Below are 18,963 nucleotides of genomic sequence, written 5' to 3'. Positions count from 1 at the left end.
GAAATATTTTTAAGAACATTAAGCTTTATCTTCCAGAAAGATATCCTTTCATAAACCCTAGTATACTTCAAGAGTAATTTCTTTGTTTTTTATCTTTTTATTTTATGTTTTTTTAAGATTTTATTTATTTATTTGACAGAGAGAGACACAGCGAGAGAGGGAATACAAGCAGGGGGAGTGGGAGAGGGAGAAGCAGGCTTCCCGCCAAGCAGGGAGCCTGATGCGGCCCGATCCCAGGACCTGGAATCATGACTTGAGCCGAAGGCAGACGCCCAATGACTGAGCCACCCAGGCGCCCCTCTTTGTTTTTTATTAACAGAACTATTTTCCTTTCAAATAACCAAAAGAGTAATTTGTTATGGAGACATAAGGAATGCTGTACTATGAATAAACATTTTAAGAACTACTTAATAATCTACTTTGCTTTCTCCAGCACCAACTTTGATTTATTGCCTCTGGTGAACCCAAACTATACTAAAGAAAATTCAGTCACACTGTCATATTTAGAAAGACTAAAAAATCATACTGAACAGCTTCATAACACGTAAACCCTTTACAATAAAAAAAAATTAACACAATATACATTAGTTCAAAGTTAATTTTGATGTTTAATAGATTTTATCATCCTTCTATATCCTGCAAAATGGATTCACTGAAATTTTTAGTCCTTTCTGTAAATAGCTGCCATCTATTTAAAAAAAATCCAGACTCACAGAATAAATCTTGAAAGCTTTCTTACTGTTATTATATGCCTTTCAAAGGTAGAAAAATCATTCAAATGTGTTGACAAATGTACTCAATATACCAGGAAAAAGAAAAGGTCAGAAACCCAGAAAAATTATTTTTAATTTTTTAATAAACTCTGAAATTAGTCTATTGAAGTCTCAATTAATGTATCTCATCTATAATGAAAGCACAAAGCCTAAAATTAGAGAAATTAATGAGGCTAACAAATATTTCATATGAGATTTAATTGCTATGGATACTTTTGAAATCTTTTTAAATGGCCCTGACAGAATGGCCTTAAAAGTTATGCTCAGCAACTGACCACATGCATTACATATTTGTAATGAAGGGGCACAAAATGCAATCACCTGCACTCTGATAACTTGGCTTCTTCCCAATCATTTTATGTTTCAGTTTCAGCTAACCCTAGACTACTGATTGTTTCCATATTGGTGTCTCACAACTGTCAGAAACAAAAAGGACAGAGAAACTCACACTAGAATGTATTACTAAGTATCATTTGAGAACTGTGTCCTAGCCTAATTACTGTCATCAGTCCCTCCAAATTAAATTATTCCATATATTTCAGCCCTTTTCCTCTTGTTTCCATAAGCAAAGTCTAAGAAATTTTGTTTGGACCCTTATCTTACACCATATTCAAACACTGACTTAGGTAGACTAAAGAACTGAAACTATAAAACTCCTAGAAGAAAACAGGGGGTAAGCTTCATGACACTGGATTTGGCAAGGATTTTTTTTTTGGCAAGGATTTCTTGACTACAACACCCAAATTATGAGCAACAAAAATAGACGACAGGACACACAATCACCTATATCACATCAAAGGACACAATTAACAAAGTGAAAAAGCAACTTAAGGAACAGGCGAAATATCTGCAAATAATGTACCCAATAAATGGTTAATAACTAGACTACATAAAGAACTTGTACTAATCAACAACAAAAATCAAATAGTCCAATTAAAAAATGGGCCAGGACTTGAATAGACATTTCTCCAAAGATGATCTACAAATGGCCAACAAACATAATGAGAAGATGCTCAATATTACTAATCATCAGAGAAATGCAAATCAAAAGCACAATGAGTTATCACTTCATACCCATTAAGATGGCTATAATCAAAAGCTACAATCAAAAAATAGAATAACAAGTGTTGGTGAGGATGTGGAGAAATTGGAATCCTTGTATACCACTGGTGAGATTGTAAAATGGTGCAGCCTCTATGGAAAAGAGTATAAGGGTTCTAAATAAATTAAAAACAGAATGGCCATATGACCCAGCAATCCCACTTTTGGTATTTAAAGAACCAGAATCCGAAAGAGTTGAAAGCAGGTGTCAAAAAGATATTTGCACATCCATGTTCATTGCAGCACTATTTGTAATAGCCAAGAGGTAGAGGCAACCCAAATGCCCATCAACAGATGGACGAATAAGCAAAATGTGGTATATACATACAATGGAATATTATTAAGCCTTAAAAAGGAAGAAACCCTGCCACATACTATAATAACATGGATGAACCTTCAGGTCATTATACTAGTGAAATAAACCAGTTACAAAAAGACAAATACTGTATGATTCTACTTACATGAGGTATCTGAAGTAATCAAATACATAGAAACCAGGCCCTAAGGGAAAGAGGAAACAGGGAGCTTTATTTAGTGGGTATAGTCTTAGTTTTGTAAGATGAAAAAGTTCTGGACATCTGTTGTACAACAATATGAATATACTTAACACTACTGTACACTTAAAAATGGTTAGGATGATAAATTTTGTTATATATTTTTTACCATAATAAAAACTGAAGCAGTGTAAAATACTTTTGTTAAATTATCATTTTTTATAAGGATTTTTTATTCATTTATTTTGACAGAGAGAGACAAAGCAAGAGAGGGAACAAAGCAGGGGTAGTGGGAGAGGGAGAAGCAGGCTTCCCGTGGAGCTGGGAACCCGATGCGGGGCTTGATCCCAGGACCCTGGGATCACGACCTGAGCCAAGGCAGATGCATAACGACTGAGCCACCCAGGAGCCCCTAAATTATTATTTTGATAAGATTCTTTTTACTTTACTTTAACCACTGAACATTTAGTGTCTGCATTGAGATATGCTTTAAGTGTAAAATATAACCAGATTCCAAATACTTAATAAGAAAAAAATGTCAAATACCTTACTTTTAGGTTGACTACATGTTAACACATTTTTAATATATTGCTTTAAATGAAATATAATGTTAAACTAAAAAACTATTGTGTTATTCTGTAAGAAGAATAACTAGAGGGGAATGTAGGGTCAGTGGAGCTTTGTTTTAAAGGTTTAAAAAGACTGGAGCATATTTAGGCTGGTACAGAAAAGCCAGCAGGGGGAAAGAGATTATAAACACAGATGGGAGTTAACTAACAAAAGCCTCTCCTGAGAGAGACTCTGAAGGATGGGATCAAGAGCACTGTGTGGAAAAGCTAGCCTTCCACAGATCTGAAATGTACATACATAAGCGGGTAAGGGAAAGGACAGAAACCTGAGAAATCAAATCAGATCATCATTAAGTGACCAGATTACTTACAGACTATAGAAATGGGGCTTGGACAAAAGGGTTTGTCAGTAATGAAGGTCTGGAATAACCCATGAGTGATGAAGAACACGTTCCTTATTTAGGGCCAATAAGGCCTCTATGATCTGGCCCTGCCTTCCTCCCTGGCCTGATCCCAGGCCTCTCTCTCCCAGCTCCCTCATTCATCTTCTCACCCTCCTTCAAAAGGCCATCCACCTGACTGCTTTTCTTTTCTTTTTCTTTTTTTTAAGAGTTTATTTATTTATTTGACGGAGAGAGAGCACACAAGCAGGGGGAGCGGCAGGCAGGGGGAGAAGGAGAAGCAGGCTCCCCGAGGAGCAGGGAGCCCGATGTGGGGCTCGATCCCAGGACCCTGGGATCATGACCTGAGCCGAAGGCAGATGCTTAATGGACTGAGCCACCCAGGCGCACCCCCCCAGCACTTCTTCTTTTGAGGAGAGTTTACCTGTGTAACACCTACTCAGCCAGGTATCTGTTCAAAGACAACTTCCTCAGGGAAGGTTTCAGGGACACGGAGCTCCCCAGAGACTAGTTCCCCTCACCAGTGCTACCTCACAGAAATAGGGTATGCTCCACACAGGTCATTTTAAATGTTCTTGTAGCCACATGAAACAAAACAAGAAACAAGTGAATGAGTTAATATTCTATTTAACCCAATATACCCAGAATTTATCATCTTATTTCAACATGTAAATATAAAAATTGAGATATTTTATCTCATGCTGATGCTAAATCTTCAGAATCTGGTGTGTACTTCACACTTATAGCACATCTCAATTCAGACTAGCCTCATTTGCGGGCACCTGGGGGGCTCAGTCAATTAAGTGTCCGACTCCTGGTTTCAGCTCAGGTCATGGTCTCAGAGTCATGGGATTGAGCCCCAAGTCAAGCCTGAGTCCAGCCCCGAGTAGGGCTCCATGCTCAGCAAGGTGGCTGCTTGAGATGCTTTCCCTCTCCCTCTCCTCCTTCTGCCCCTCCCTTCCCTCGCGGTATACACTCCCTCTCTCTGAAATCAACCAATCAGTAAAATCTTAAAGAAAACCAACCAACAAGAAGACTAGCCTCATTTCGACAGCCACGTGTGACTACAGTATTGGACAACATAGCCCTATACTATTTCTCCAGAGCACTTTGTTACTATAGTGGGTTTTATTACTTGATGAATGTCTATCTCGCCGGGAATGTACGCACTATTAGGATACCCCAGTGTTCTTAGCTCAGTGTCAGAGCACTCCGTAGGTGCCACATAAATATAACTGACTGGGGGAAATGGTAGGGAGGGGTTGTTTGAGAGACAATTAATTACCTGCATCTCGGGCCTGGCCTTTCACTGGTGTTACCAGAGCAACTCCGGAGAAAAGGCAGAGTTAATCAGAACAGGGATATTATCTGGCAGACACAGCACAAAAACAAGTTCAAGAGAGGCAGAGGTACCAGTAAAAGCATATTCCAGGTGCTTAACAAGGGCTGGATAGGGAAGACGACCTCGAGGCCAACAGATGTTAAAACAACAGGGAAGGGGAGGTGGGGTGGAATTAAGACATAGGCAAGCTGTCTCTGTCAAGAAGAAGGGCACTGTAATAGAAAGTGTGGGTGGGAGAAAGCGGGAAGGACAGGGTAGGAAGCTGGGGTCAGAGAACTGGATATATAAACTCAGGATTTCTGATGTGAAAAATTTGGAGGCATGTTAAAATACAGTGGAAGTGAAGATCACTGGAGGTGAGCAAAGGTACTAGAAGTGAAAGGCATTAGCCACCCTGCTTGGAATGACTAACTCCTTGACTGAATGTCTTTTAAGATTTTCAGCTGTACAAAGGCAGGGACAGTCTTTCATGGTCCACACAGCCCAGTGTTGATCACATCAAGTATGCTTACACGAATACAATTCAAAGCTCAAACATTAAAATCATGTGGAAGAAAAGTGGCAATGGTCACAACAATGAAGATGTAAGTGAAGGACTCCAATTTATTTGTTCAATATTTATGTAGTTTGATTGAACAGTATTAAGAATTCTGAATGATGCATTAATTTTTTAGATTGGTAGCCAAACTCTTAATTTGGGGGGTGGGGGATAGGAGGGCGGAGGAAAGGGTATAAATATTTCCCAGACTTACTTTACTTTTATCTATAAAACAAAGTAATAGCCAACAGAACCTTTAGAAGCTTTATTATAGTCAAGTACACCTTATTTTTGTGAGAGATACAGGTCCTCATAACTTGGTTATAAACATTTCTTACAATGGCTCCTATTACACACTTTAGGGCAATTTGTTATTTAAAAGAACTCTAAGATTACTGTTTCAATAAAGAGAAAAAATTAAAACCTCATTTGTTTTACATATGGAAGTGGTATGCTTTTTAAGTGGACACATGACTGTTTATAGCATATTTATATATATATAAAAGCACATCTATACTTGTGTGTATATTGTATATAGCTTTACTGGCTTATTGCCTATTTCCTGCACTTTTTTTCTATTTCTCATTTCTCTTACCCAGTCCAATTTTGAGCAAAAATAATTTTTCCCCCAAATAATTTCTCCACTGAGGGATTCTGATTGTCAGAAGTAATAGTACTAAACCTCAAGGCTGGAAAGATAAAGGTGTAAGCTATGTTTAAACCCTCTGCCCAAAAGACTTCTACTATTTTTTCAGCTTTTCTAATCAAGCAAGACTTCCAGAGTTTTGCTAATAACCGAGAGGACAAAGTTATGACACAGCTATTGTCTGTTCAACTCTGAACCAAACAATAACCCTGCCTAAGTCTGTTCCTCCCACCACACCCCTCACAGCTGTCAAAGGAAAATGTGAAAAAGGAGGGAATCATGTAAATAATTACAGTAGTAGGTACTACAGTCACTGAATTGGAAGAGCCATAAATTCTATTATAGTTGCTATATCTTCCTGTGGGTACATGAAGCGCTTTAGGCTTCCTTGCTGGCTCAATTCTCTTTTGTTTTCCCTCTGACCAACGACTGTTCCAAAGATTCAGAGAAATCTGTGAGCCAAGACTGATCAAAGCCAACGGATCCATTTCATTCATTCATGCATACATTACTATTTATGATTCTAAGCACTTGGGCATTTTTCAGTGAACAAAACTGATATGATCCCTGCTCACTTGAAGCATTCTCTCTAAAGAACAGATCCTACGATACCTGCTTAAAAGCATACTAACCAGATGATAATTTATTATCATGATGTATATTATGAGCACTTGCTTTTTAAAAAATTTCCTTCAAATTTTCATTAGACTAATATGCAAAATAGCCATTTCTTTTAACTCCAACCAACCAAAAACTTACATAATCACAGATTTTTCTACTGTTTTGTACTTCCAGGGGAAGAGACATAGGAGAGGAAACTGAAAGGGATTTTCTTTGTAAATCTCCCAGGCCCCATAATGGAGTCCTTTTGGGCCTGGCCAAGTCTTTTACAACCATAATTCGACATGCAAGATTTGCATATATATATGTGTGTGTACGTACACACATATATACAACAGATATATGTATATGTGTGTGTATATATATCTACACACATATGTATGTATATATATATCTTGCATGTCAAATCATATATATTACACACACATATATAAATACATATATCTTTTTTTCAACCAACACTGCTTCCTGAGTGGAACCTTCGAAACAAGACCTTTGATTCTTCTAGAAACCTTGTTGGATTTTGATACAGGAAAGTGGGCCTGGAGTGAATTTTAGCCCCATAAGCACGGAAAAGTTAAATGACACTGCAGAGTAAAAAATAATTTAATTTGGGGGGCAATCAGAAAGGAAAGAAAGAGGAGGGGGAGAAGAGCACAGAGCCAACTAGATTATGAACCCGGAGCTCCCCTGTGATGGTGGCCAAAATGCATTTTAAGGATAGAGATGCCTAATACTCAACATAAACACTGCTGGCACTGCTGTATTACAAACCTCTTCTTTGCCTCCCCTTTCCTCAAATCTTCCAAAAAGCTAACCACAGGGGCACCTGGGTGGCTCAGTCGGTTAATTGTCTGCCTTTGGCTTGGGTCATGATCCCAGGGTCCTGGGATCGAGACCCACGTCAGGCTCCCTCTTCTCCCTCTGCCCCTTCCCCTGCTTGTGTGCACTCTCTCTCTCTCTCTCTCTCAAATAAATAAATAAAATCTTAAAAAAAAAAAAAAGCTAACAATATCCACAAAGGCTTTATACAAACTCTTTGTTTCCTCTTTTCCATTCTTTCCTAGCTCCTGCCCAGCACATCTATCCAACATCTTCATCACAGACATCTCAACCATTCATTAGCACTTCACTGGATTGGTCCAAAACTAATTATCTTCTCTTCCCCATTTCTACCTTCAGTTGCTTTTAATCACTCCTTTTCATATCTTCCAACATTCTACTAGCTCATTAATGTCATCATCACTAAAGGAACAACTAATATTTACTCAGTACTTGTAACATGCTAGGTACTCTGCCAAGGGCATTTTATGCGTAATTTCATTTGATCCTCAAACCCTACTAGACAGGTACTATGATCATTTCCTAAATATTAGGAAACCAAAGCTCAGGATGGTACTTCTACAGGTAAACAATGGAATTCAACTTTTGTACTGACTTCACAGCCAGTTTAACCAGTACACTCCAATGCCTCAAGTCAAAAAACCTAGGAATCATCCTCTCATTAATCATATCTAGTCACTTACCTAGTCTAACCAAATATACCTCCTCAATGCCATATCAGCTCTACCTCCGCTGCCTTTACACAGAATAACAACCAGCATCTAGCAAGTCCTCACTATATGCCAAGCACTATTCTTTTTTGAAGATTTATTTATTTATCTGAGAAAGCGAGAGCGCGCGCGCACATGAGCAAGTTGAGAGAGGGGAAAAGGGAGAGAGAATCCTTAAGCAGACTCCCCACTAAGCACAGAGCCTGCCTCTGGGCCCCATCTCAGGACCCTGAGCAGAAACTGAGAGTCCGATGCTTAACCAACTGAGCCACCCAGGTGCCCCATGACATTCTATTTAAAATTAGCAGCTTTGGGGATGCCGGGGTGGGACAGTCGGTTGAGCATCTGGCTCTTGGTTTTGGCTCAGGTCATGATCTCAGGGTCATGAGATCTAGCCCAGCGCAAGCCTCCCTGCTCTGTTTCAAGTGGGCTTGGAATTCTCTCTCTCCCTCTCCCACTCCCACCTGCTCCCCACTCACCCTCTCTCTCTAAAATAAATAAAATCTTTTGAAAAAATTAAAATAAAATTAGCAGCTGTGTATCACTAAGTAGATAAAGCCCAATTTTCTTAGTTTGGCACACAAAATCCTCCATGTTTCTGTCCAAGTCAGTTCAACAAGTATTTGAGTGCCTACTGCAATCAAGGCAAAGGGCTAAGTGCTCTGAAATGAATAATACACCAACCCCTGACCACTATTCCAACCCCAAACAATGCGCCCCTCAGCCAGAGTAACTACATGTGGATCTCATAATGCAACACCCTACATGTTAGTCCCTTTGCCTAGAATGTACTGCAAAAATTCCACAGCAGTCTGAAGAGTTAAGTGCCTAGATGAGGTCCTCCCTAGCAAACTCCAGGCAGAAATGCGCCCTTTTCTAAGTCCCCACAGCATTTTATTCAACTTACTTTCAGGTAGCTAATGGAACAAGTATGGATCGCTTCCAAATAAGACTATGATCACCTCTGGGGAAAGAACTGACCCTTGCCATCAATGTCTGGGCATGCAGCAGGCAACAGGCACTCTACTACATGCTGAATAAATAAATAATGAAAATGTTCTAACTTTATGAGAAGAAAGAAACAAGATACATAATTGGGAGTGTTAACACACAAGTGGGCCAAATTAAAAGTAGTGTTACTGTACTTTGGTCCTGATTTGGACTACATTTTACTCCTCTGGGAAAACTCACATGTGGGACTTGGACAAACAAAAAGGCCAAACTTTGTTTTTCATGGCTCAAAAAAGCTTGGACAGGCCAGAAAGGATACCAGATCAAACAAAGTCCATTTTCTGAACGGTTGTGGAGATGGGAATCAAACCTGTCAGAGAAAATAAAACTGATCTACTGAGATCCAACTTCATCAGCGCTGCATCACACTACATGCAAGGGAAAAAAAAAAATTTTAGGGGCGCCTGGGTGGCTCAGATGGTTAAGCGTCTGCCTTCGGCTCAGGCCACGATCCCGGAGTCCTGGGATCGAGTCCCGCATCGGGCTCCCTGCTGGGCGGGGAGCCTGCTTCTCTCCCTCTGCCTCTGCCTCTCTCTCTCTCTCTCTGACTTTCATGAATAAATAAAAAAAAGAAAGAAAGAAAAAATTTTTAAATCGGTCCTGGGAAGAAAGCCAATTGACATTTAAATAAGTACTACTGCTGCAAGAACGTGAAATTCTTAAAGTGAAGGCAGTTCCTATAAACCAGGGCTCGCAACTGGTTCCTCCTGCCACTGCTTTACACTCACCTTCGTTTCTGGTTTCTGTGATTTAAGGAGAAACATCTATACAGTTAAGTCCATGCCTCAGTGTACTGTAGCCCCTGGTAGATAAGAACGTCTTGATTCCTAACCTTAACAGCGAACTGAAATATCAGAAGAAACACTACCTATGCCAAAAGTCCTTGTTTGAAACATACGGCATGAAGCTTTGAAAGCGAGTGAGGTCCTTCCTGAATGGTGCTTTGTGTGCAACTGCTTCCAAATCGAGATCCATATTTTGAAATTACCTCCTTGAAGACCTGAGATCTCCCACCTCTCCAGCCTCAAGGGAAAGGTCAGAATTCATAGGCAACAGGCTGGAACGTTGGGTATCTCCCTATTCCTTTCCTGGAGGACAAGATCCGATGTAAGGTAGCTAGTGCCGCTCTCATTTACAACACACACACAGGAAATAAGAAACTCATCCCCACCTCTTCCCTCCTGGCAAAAGCAAACGACGCAAAGAGCAGCAACACTGTGGCCGGAACCACCAAATGGTAACAGCCGGGGGCCTCCCGCCTCTCCCAGGCGCCTGGCCGGCGGCGGGCACCCGGCTCAGGACAGCCCGTCCCTCCCTCCCCGGACCAGCGCGGCCAGCCCCACAGCGGGGCCGGGTCTACGTCCCCCACAGTCCCGGCGAGCGAGCAGCAGAGCTGCGGAGGTCTGCCGCCTCCCCCGGCTCGGCGCTGCCCCACACCCCGCCGACGCTCGCACCTGAGGCGGCTGCCCGGGACCCGCGACAGGGCGCGGGGCCAGGCGGGCAGGGCAAAGTTACTCACTGGGAAAGCGCGGCCGCCCGGGGCGCGCACCGGCTCCCAGCGCCGCAGCCCAGCGCCAGGTCCGCTCTCCGCGGCCCGCTGAGGGAGCGGGGAGCCAGCCGGCCTCGGCTCCGCCGGGAAACGCCGCCGCCGCTGCCACCACCGCGGATCTCCTGGCAAGAAGTAAACTCCGGCCAAGACTTCACTTCTCAACCGCCCCTGCTGCCTTCCCGGGGGCGAGCGCCGGGGCCGAGCCGCCCAACCCGACACGCACCTGGGCCAACCGGCTGCAGCACGGGGCGGGGAAAGAGGCGGGCCAGAGAGCGGCTCCACCTATCCGAGAGCTCAGGGGGAGGGCCAGGCCGGGGCCGTCACTCCCGGGTTAGAGTGAGCCCACTCCGCCCCTCGCCGCCTGCCCTCCCCCACGCGATCTCGGCTGTCCCTCCCGCCCGCCTGATCCCCCCGCGCCGCAGAAGACACGCTCGAGAAGTGGATCGGCGCTCACCGCAGACCGCCGCAAGGAGAGGGGAACAGCTGGGGGAGGCAGTGAACATCTAGGGGAATCGGGTTGGGGGTAAGAGAACAGGTGGCGCAGGAAAGCAGAAATATAGGTGTGTTGGGGCGAGAGGACTCTGGGGCAAGGTGCAGGGACGGGGACTGACCCGGCTGAAAAGGGCGAGGAGAGTAGGGGGTTGAGGACGGGGGAAGGGGGTTTTTAGCGAAGAACACCTTAGGCGACGGAGAGAGGAGAGGTACGAAGGAAAAAGGAGGGCGGGGAGCGAGTCCGGGTGGTGAAAGGTTGCCGAGGCGGGGGCAGAGGCACCTGGGAACAAAGGTGAGAGGGAGGTTCCGCAGGTGGGGAGGTTTAAGCCAAAAGGGTAAAAGGAAAAGGAAGTCCAGAGCAAGGAGTACGTACGTCTTACAGGTGTAGAAAAGATTCTAGGACAGAAAGGAAGGGGGAAGAAGAGCAGTTTCCTCCAAGCTCTCGCTCTTCCCCGCAAAGATAAAAACGAAGGTTTATTTTGACCCATTTGAGGTGTGCAGCTGCAAGATCGCGGATGACAAACACAATCTTAAATTCATCCTTTTCTGTTGTGAAATTCATCAAGGTGTATTGATCAACTATAGTTTAAACCTGTCATTCCCTGAACACCCGCCCCCCCCGCCAGGCTTGGGGTCCCGCCAGAGTAACACCGTGCCCCATGGGTCAAGCGGCATGTCTGAAAGAGGTGTGATTCCGCCCTAAGAAGGAAAGTGATTTGGGGGCCGCAGGTAAAGCCCCGCCCCCTTCGCCATCACCTGGCGGAAGGTGCCAAGGGCTGAACGCAAGCGCCCACAGGCGGGTCTCGGCCTTGATGTGAACCGGGAGACCTACCCCACCTGTCCTGGCTAGCTCAGCAGGCGGACTGGCTCCGGGTGCTCCAGGTGAGCAAGTCCAGCCTGGCCACCGCCCTCCTCGCGCCGAGAGCCTGGCCTGTGGGCGGGGCCTCCGGGCCGAACGTACACGCCCCGCCCAGCGGCTGGGCCTCGCCGCGCCGCTGCGGCTCCTCCTTCCTCCTTCCGTCCTCGGCTCCTTCCGTCCGTCGTTCCTTCCTTCCTGCTTCGCCTGCACGTTTCGCGGTATGGGTTAGCGCCTCCGATCCGCCAGCACCACTTGAGGATCCCGGAAGCCGCCCCGCGATGGAAGAGGACCAGGAGCTGGAGAGGTAACGGCCGTGGAGGCGGGTGGGCGGTGGGGGCGGGCGGGAGGAGCAGGCCGCGCCCTGCGCCGGGAGCGGGTGGCCGAGGGGCCGGTGGCCGATCGGGGCCTCCGCCTCCGCGGCGCGGTCGGGCCCGGCCCGGCAGCGAGGGCCTGGCTGGGAGGACAGGGGAGGAGAGAGAAGTGGGCGCCTGAGCGGGGAGAAGGGGCCCCGACTGGGAAGGGAGGGGAGGACATATGGATGTATATGAGTAGAGGCGCTCCGTACAACTAGGTGTCTTGGAGGGAGCACACGTTATGAGGCCGGAGTTAAGTCCCTAAACTGCCCACCCGAGTGAGAACAGCAGGAGTAAATAAAACTGAGGTAAGACCACGCACCAGGCCTCCGATCGCCGAGTGCTGGTATTGGTGCGTTCTGTCAGGCCTAAGCCCCTGTAACTGTGGCCCAACCTAACTCTGTAGATTGCTAATAAAGCGACTCTGTGCGCTCAGTTCTTTCTCCCTCCTGCTTGATTGACACTTCTCAGAATTTCCATTCTAGTTTATCCCCTACAAATGGAAACCATAGTGGGGCCTGCGCGATGATAATCTGCAGTCCCAATTTTTCAGATTTGTTTTTTGTATGCCTTTAAATACCCTTTCATTCTCTAGCAGAGCCCACCCTATTCTAATCCTATCCCTTTCTCGTGATTCTACCGAAAGAATATTTTAGGAAACATTTAAGTTTGTGCCCTTGTGGCCATGTGGACGGTCAAATGGAGTAGGGAAAAACTGGAGGCAATAATTAAATATTTACTGATAGAATGTGTGGAGGCAGGAAAATAAGGGGCTAATACAAATAATTCTATGTAATTGGAATGCATTAGAGTAATATGTTACAATTGTGATACAGTAAATGAAAAGAAAAGCTAGTTACAAAACTATATTCAGTATGATCTCATTTTTATAAAAAATATGTGTGTAGAAAAATATCTGGATTGAAGACCTCAATGGCTGAAGGCGAGAGGAAGACAGCCCTGGAAATGGTCCAGGCAGCTGGAACAGATAGACACTGTGTGACATTTGTATTGCACGAGGAGGACCATACCCTAGGAAATTCTCTTCGTTACATGATCATGAAGAACCCGGAAGTGGAATTTTGTGGTTACACTACAACCCATCCTTCAGAGAGCAAAATTAATTTACGCATTCAGACTCGAGGTGCTCTTCCAGCTGTTGAGCCATTTCAGAGAGGCTTGAATGAGCTCATGAATGTCTGCCAACATGTGCTTGACAAGTTTGAGGCCAGCATAAAGGAATATAAGGATCAAAAAGCAAGCAGAAATGAATCCACATTCTAGTCCCTTATGCACTATACGGGGAGGACTATCCTCTAGGATATTCTCTTCGTGATCTTGCAAAACCCAGAAGTAGAAGTTTGTGATTACAACACGATCTGTCCTTCAGAAAGGCGTGCTTCTAGCTATGACCCATTACAGCTGTTGGAATCCCTGCAAGAACCTTTGTACTCATCTAATAAATTCCCTCTTTTATTTAAACTAATTTGAGTGGTTTCTGTTGCTTCATCTGGAAGATTGACTGTTTCAGGGGGTTTTTGTTTGTTTTTTTTTTTCTTTTAATTAAGCCAACAGTGAAAGTAAGAAAGCTAGAAGAAAATTAGAGGCCTAGACAAGGGCTTTGATCAAGGGAATTCAAAAGAATATGCATTCATGGCTGTGATTGGGGGAGAGGGAGAGATGCAATAGAGCATGACCCCAGATACACTGTGGTTGGTTGAAAGAAAGAAAGAAAGGTGGAAGTGGGAGGAGGATTTAGCTTCTTGCTAGATATTTTTTAGTAAATCATGAGAGAATTACATCTTTTACTACGACTGGTAGGTTGGGCAAGGGTGGGGAAGAACTTGAAAGAATTGTGAGAATTCTGGTTTCACAGGAGAGTTAGGTAGGATCTAGCTCCATCTTTGTGGTGGCATATTATAGGATAGGTGCCAGTTTACTGCTTTAATTTCAGGACACTAATAAAATATTTTGCCAGAAAGGACCTAAGTAGGTCCAGAGAGTTTATATTATAAAAGGAGAAAGCTGGCATGACCAGGTAACATCTTCAGTCCTTATGTGGGTATCTAAGTATAGCCCACGGTTACGATAAGGATGGGGAAAACGAAATTTCCGTGTTGGGAAAAGATTTTTTTTAAACTTAAAATATTAGTGAACCACTTCTGAGCTGTCTTATTAATCTCATCAACCTTGTCTTATATTTGTCCTACCCCAACTTGGCTCTTAATTCATCCTAAATCTTTTGTCAACTTTGAACCTGAGCATCCCACCCCAGCACTCTGTGCTTTGGGGCCTTTGTTTTTGCTGTTCCATATTCCTGGAACACCCTTACTCTGCTCTGCCCTAGGGTACGTAAGAACTTAAGGTCAGACTCCCACCCTAGTTTGGGCACTTGTATGTGCTTTCATTTTACTCCTGCGTTTCCCGGTCTTGGATTTACTATGCTATTGTTAGTGCTTATATTGTCTACCCACTATACTGACTTGCAGCACGATGCCTGATGGGTAGTAGACAATTAGAAAATACTAGCTAAATCCATGTCGGTAGTTATGGCATATAACCTTTTATTCACTCCAATCAGACCTCCTCCTCCTAGTCTGGCCTAGAACCTATATCTCCTGCACTCAACTTCTTTGGATAAATATATTTCTGTATTTATTGAGCACCTGGTATATACCAGGCCCTGGGATGGAACAGTATTGGATGAGACACAGGTCTTGTTCTCCTAGAGCATACATACAGGAGTGAGTTGTTTTTTTGTTTTTGTTTTTGTTTTTTTGAAACTTGGAATTCTGTGAAAACATACAGGGTCAAGATAGAAAACATGAGAGGGCAATCAGCTTGTGGTATGGAAGTCAGGGAAGCTCTTCCAAAGATTACAGGAAGAGAAGGAGCTAACTGCAAAAAGGAGAATGTGTTTTGGTGGAATAGCTGTGCAAAGGTCTTGAGGCGATGGTCTGAGGAATTAAAGATACTGAAAGATTTGCTTATCTGTAGCATGGTAAGCAAGAAGGGCGTAGGCTATGGATTCGGTGAGAAGAGAGTTGGGGTGGTAAGGGGTTTGGATTTTAAGTACAGTGGGAATGACATCTGAATACTTTGAGTACAGTGAAGGGATGAATTCGAGAGGAACTCTTAAGAGTGTCATTGGCCTGGAAGGGCAGCAAGCTAGTGATGGACAAAAGAAGGTTGATTTGAAATATATTTTAGAACTGAATTGGTACAGAATTGGTAAACCTCAGGAATTGGATATGGAAGGCGAGGAGACATGACTCCCACTTAGTTTTGGGGCCAAAGTACTGAAACAGGAAGCTTAAGGGGAAAAATAGGTTGGAAAGTGGAAAAGGTAACTGGAATCAAAAGTTCCATTTTGAATGTGGTAGACAGTGGATATGTGAGTTGGAGGCCATGCACAACATCTAAGCTATAGAGAAACTTTGTGAGTTCTTGCCATCAAAATGATGTAAATCCATAAAAACGAGTGTGATAAAAGAAGCAGGCCCAAGACTAAGCCCTTGGAAAGCTCAGCATTAAAAGTTAGGTATAAAAGTAGCAACCAGTGAGGTGTAGAAAGTAGAGTTGTGGAAGCCAGTCCTTTCAGAGAGGGAAAAATGATGTTGAATGAGACACATGGGGACAGAAGAGTGTTGATTGGCATTAACAAGGAGGTTGTTGGGCACTGGGCATATTAGTTTAGGCCTGAGAAGGCTAAACATGAGCACTCATTGTATAGAAAAAGGGCTTAGTTTGGGTTTTCCAATCAAGAAAATACACTGTAGGGCATTGGAGAGTTAAATGTTAGTGGGAGCAGGGATGAGGGAAGGTCAAAGTCATAGTGCTAGGATAGGGAGTGTTCTAGAGTGATTTGAAAGAGATTCTGGAAAGCCAGTGTCAGTTGCAAGGAAATTAGCACTTGAAGATGTAAGGAAGACCTAAGGGGATAGGTGGGAAAGGATCAAAAATTTCTTTGCCTCATCTAAAATTTTGCCTCTGAGTATTCCTTGTGGGGATGGTAAACAGGATTATTTAAGTGAAGTTTAATACCTCTGAACCAAGACCTTCAGGAGATGAAAGCAAAGCTTAATTAGTGGACATAGAGGTGTAGGATGATGATAGTAGACTGAAGTAATTAATAGCAGTACAGTGGGAAATGCACCCATTGGTGACTACCACCACAGCTCATGGCTTCATTGCTCTTAAAGAGGATTTATCATCACTGATAATGTGGCTTGCTGGCTTGAATCTGTTTAGAATGGCCATAAACTCAGAGGTTCATACAAAACAACTTCAGAAGACAGATGGGGGAAGGAAGAAAGTGAGGGCAGGGCAGGCAGGATAACCAAGAGTCAAGTATGAGTGGAAGGAATTTTCATGAAGTCTGTGGAACCTGAGGGAAGACTGAATTGGTCTATAAAAGGGTGAGGGACATAAATAGGAGTCAAATGTATTTATATAAACTGAAAACTTGATCAGTACCTCTGATTTGCTCTCTAATAGCTTTTCACTCTAAATAAACTAGTATTAATGATTTAAAATTAGAAATCTTGTTCAGCTGTAAAGCACTATGCCTTTGAAGAGCCAATCATTAAATAAAATGATTACATACCAAAGGCTTTTAATATATACTAATTTGAGTACTTGCGCAGCACTTTCTATTTTCAAAGCACATTACAAACTAATTATTTATAAATTGCATATAGCTGTAACATGTAAGTGCTCTAAATAGTTGGTATAACACACAGGTGCCTACAAAATCTCTGTAGTGATTTAAAAAAAAAATGTCTACACAAAAAGTAGACCATTTAGTACCATTCTGACCAAAGAGTGTCTTGCATTTCAAGAAATAAAGCATATCAAGTTTTATGGCACACCGTTCCCCACCCTTCTTTGTCTCCTTGAAACATTAAGATTGTAGATAGTCCTCAGATCACTAGACAAGAGTCATCTTTTTGGTTAGCATAATTTAAAGTCCGAGACCATCTCTGTAACATCCCTCAGACTGGGCTCCTAGGAAGTATACCCAAATCCACCAGTCTGCTTTCAAATATTTATAAAGACCCCAAATCCAGTGCTTTTGTCCTCAGATTCTTGGGTTTTTGTTTTTGTTTTTTCTTTTTGAAACTTTGTCAACTGTCTTGGTACAATTACTGTGTGGTCTTCAATTTTTTTGAATGACTTCCTTCTGTACCTAGATTATTGGATCTCTTCACAGCAAATGTGAACCTAGTAGGAGCACAGCCCTAAGAAATGGAAAAGATAACAATACAATATGGGTCTGTCAGAAAAAGCCTTGTGCGGTTTTGGAGAGAGGGCAGACAACAGTTATACATGTGAAAAAGAAAACAAATTGTATTTATGATAAAGTGTCCTCTAACGTACAGTGTTGAGTAAGTCTCTCAGACCAGGATGGGTGAGAGATGCTTGTGAAACAAGGATTGTTCCATGAGCATCTACTCTGCCAGCCACTGTCCTAGGCACCATAGAGAACAAATAAGATGGGTAGAGTCTGCCTTCCAGTAACTCATTGAGTATTAAAGTTGGCAGACTTGTAAAATAAATGCAGTATTCCAGGATAAATCGTTTTCTCTTTCCCAGTGTAAAGGAGCTAGTAAAGATTCCTGAGCTAGGGAATGCCCCAAAGTTTTTAATTTTTTTTTTCTTATCCCTTGCCTGTACAGAATGGATAAGTGGAAAGAAGCATTGTAAGACAGTAGTGTGTTCGGCGGCATTGATAACAGTCCAGGTGTAATGTAAGGAGGGTGTAAGTGTAGGAATGGAGCTAGGAGGATGGATACACAAAACCGCTAAATAAGAATCAAAATACTTGGAGACAGAGTCTTTGTAGGAGTAAAGGTAAAAGAAGGATTGAAAATGGTCCCATATCCCTGTCTTTTACCCCTTTGTTTTTCCACCACTCCCTCACAATGAAAACCAGTATGGCAGGATTTACCATCTCCTCACCTCCCCAACCTGTCCTTGCTTCTCAGTGTCCATGCATGCAACCACCCTCCTCTCCTTCCCTCACCCACATCAGAATTCACAGGTTTAACAAGGCTGGGAATCCAGGGCTGCAAGTGGGAAGATGGAGGGTCAGGACACTGAGCTGGATCTTGATCTTGCCGCTGTCTGCCCTCAACCAGTTGCTCTCCTCAAAGGCAACATTTCATTCATTCATATTCATTCCATAAATATTATTGCAGGTACAATTTAGGTAGTAGGAATATAGCAGAGAACAAACTGCCCCACAAGCAGTTTATTTTCTAACAGCAGATATATAAAATACATAAATACATGATGTGATTTAAGGGTGGTGGTATAAATGGGAAGTAAAAGAAGGATGGGGATAGGAAGGGTGAGAGATTGAGTAGTTAGGGCAGGCCTTTCAGAGAAGTTGACATTTGAGCAGAGAAATAAAAGAGAGACCAAGGACATGTGAGACCATACCCAGAATTTTCTAAAAACAGATTATTCAACAATGCAAAAGCAAAATTACAAACCTTTTTTTTTAATATTTTACTTTTTTTTTTTTAAGATTTTATTTATTCATTTGAGACACAGAGATAGAGCATGAGCAGGGGGAGAGGCAGAGGGAGAGAGAGAAGCAGGCTCCCCGCTGAGGCAAGAGCCCAATGTGGGGCTCGATCCCCGGACCCTGGGATCA

The 18,963-nt window shown here is 43.2% G+C and overlaps 3 protein-coding genes across 5 annotated transcripts in view; 2 read left to right on the top strand and 1 right to left on the bottom strand.

The window, feature by feature from the left end:
- LNX2 (ligand of numb-protein X 2) overlaps positions 1 to 10,765 on the bottom strand; it is a 79,570-nt gene extending 68,805 nt beyond the window's left edge. The window contains exons 1-3 of one of the 3 annotated variants that reach the window (XM_035003637.1): positions 10,569 to 10,765; positions 3,763 to 3,912; positions 2,336 to 2,375 (exon numbers count right to left, since the gene is read on the bottom strand). The gene's annotated coding sequence lies outside the window, so the exon portion shown is untranslated. The remainder of the gene's footprint in view (positions 1 to 2,335; positions 2,376 to 3,762; positions 3,913 to 10,568) is intronic. The other 2 variants (XM_035003639.1, XM_035003640.1) reach the window with 2 other exon arrangements.
- Positions 10,766 to 12,067: 1,302 nt separating this feature from the next.
- LOC118009559 (DNA-directed RNA polymerases I and III subunit RPAC2) lies at positions 12,068 to 13,788 on the top strand. The gene is made up of 2 exons (XM_035003644.1): positions 12,068 to 12,253; positions 13,211 to 13,788. Exons 1-2 carry the CDS (start codon positions 12,228 to 12,230, stop codon positions 13,584 to 13,586), a joined length of 402 nt encoding a protein of 133 aa, XP_034859535.1. The 5' UTR covers positions 12,068 to 12,227; the 3' UTR covers positions 13,587 to 13,788.
- LOC118009560 (protein POLR1D-like) overlaps positions 12,157 to 18,963 on the top strand; it is a 44,895-nt gene continuing 38,088 nt past the window's right edge. The window contains exon 1 of the mRNA XM_035003645.1: positions 12,157 to 12,253. Within this exon, the coding sequence (XP_034859536.1) occupies positions 12,228 to 12,253 (26 nt within the window). The 5' untranslated portion in view covers positions 12,157 to 12,227. The remainder of the gene's footprint in view (positions 12,254 to 18,963) is intronic.

Source organism: Mirounga leonina, unplaced genomic scaffold (assembly GCF_011800145.1).
Source record: "Mirounga leonina isolate KUSES-001 unplaced genomic scaffold, KU_Mleo_1.0 Mir_127, whole genome shotgun sequence".
NCBI classification, from domain to species: Eukaryota; Metazoa; Chordata; class Mammalia; order Carnivora; family Phocidae; genus Mirounga; species Mirounga leonina.
The sequence above is the reverse complement of the archived record's forward strand: the minus strand, read 5'-3'. Positions and strand labels throughout refer to the sequence as shown.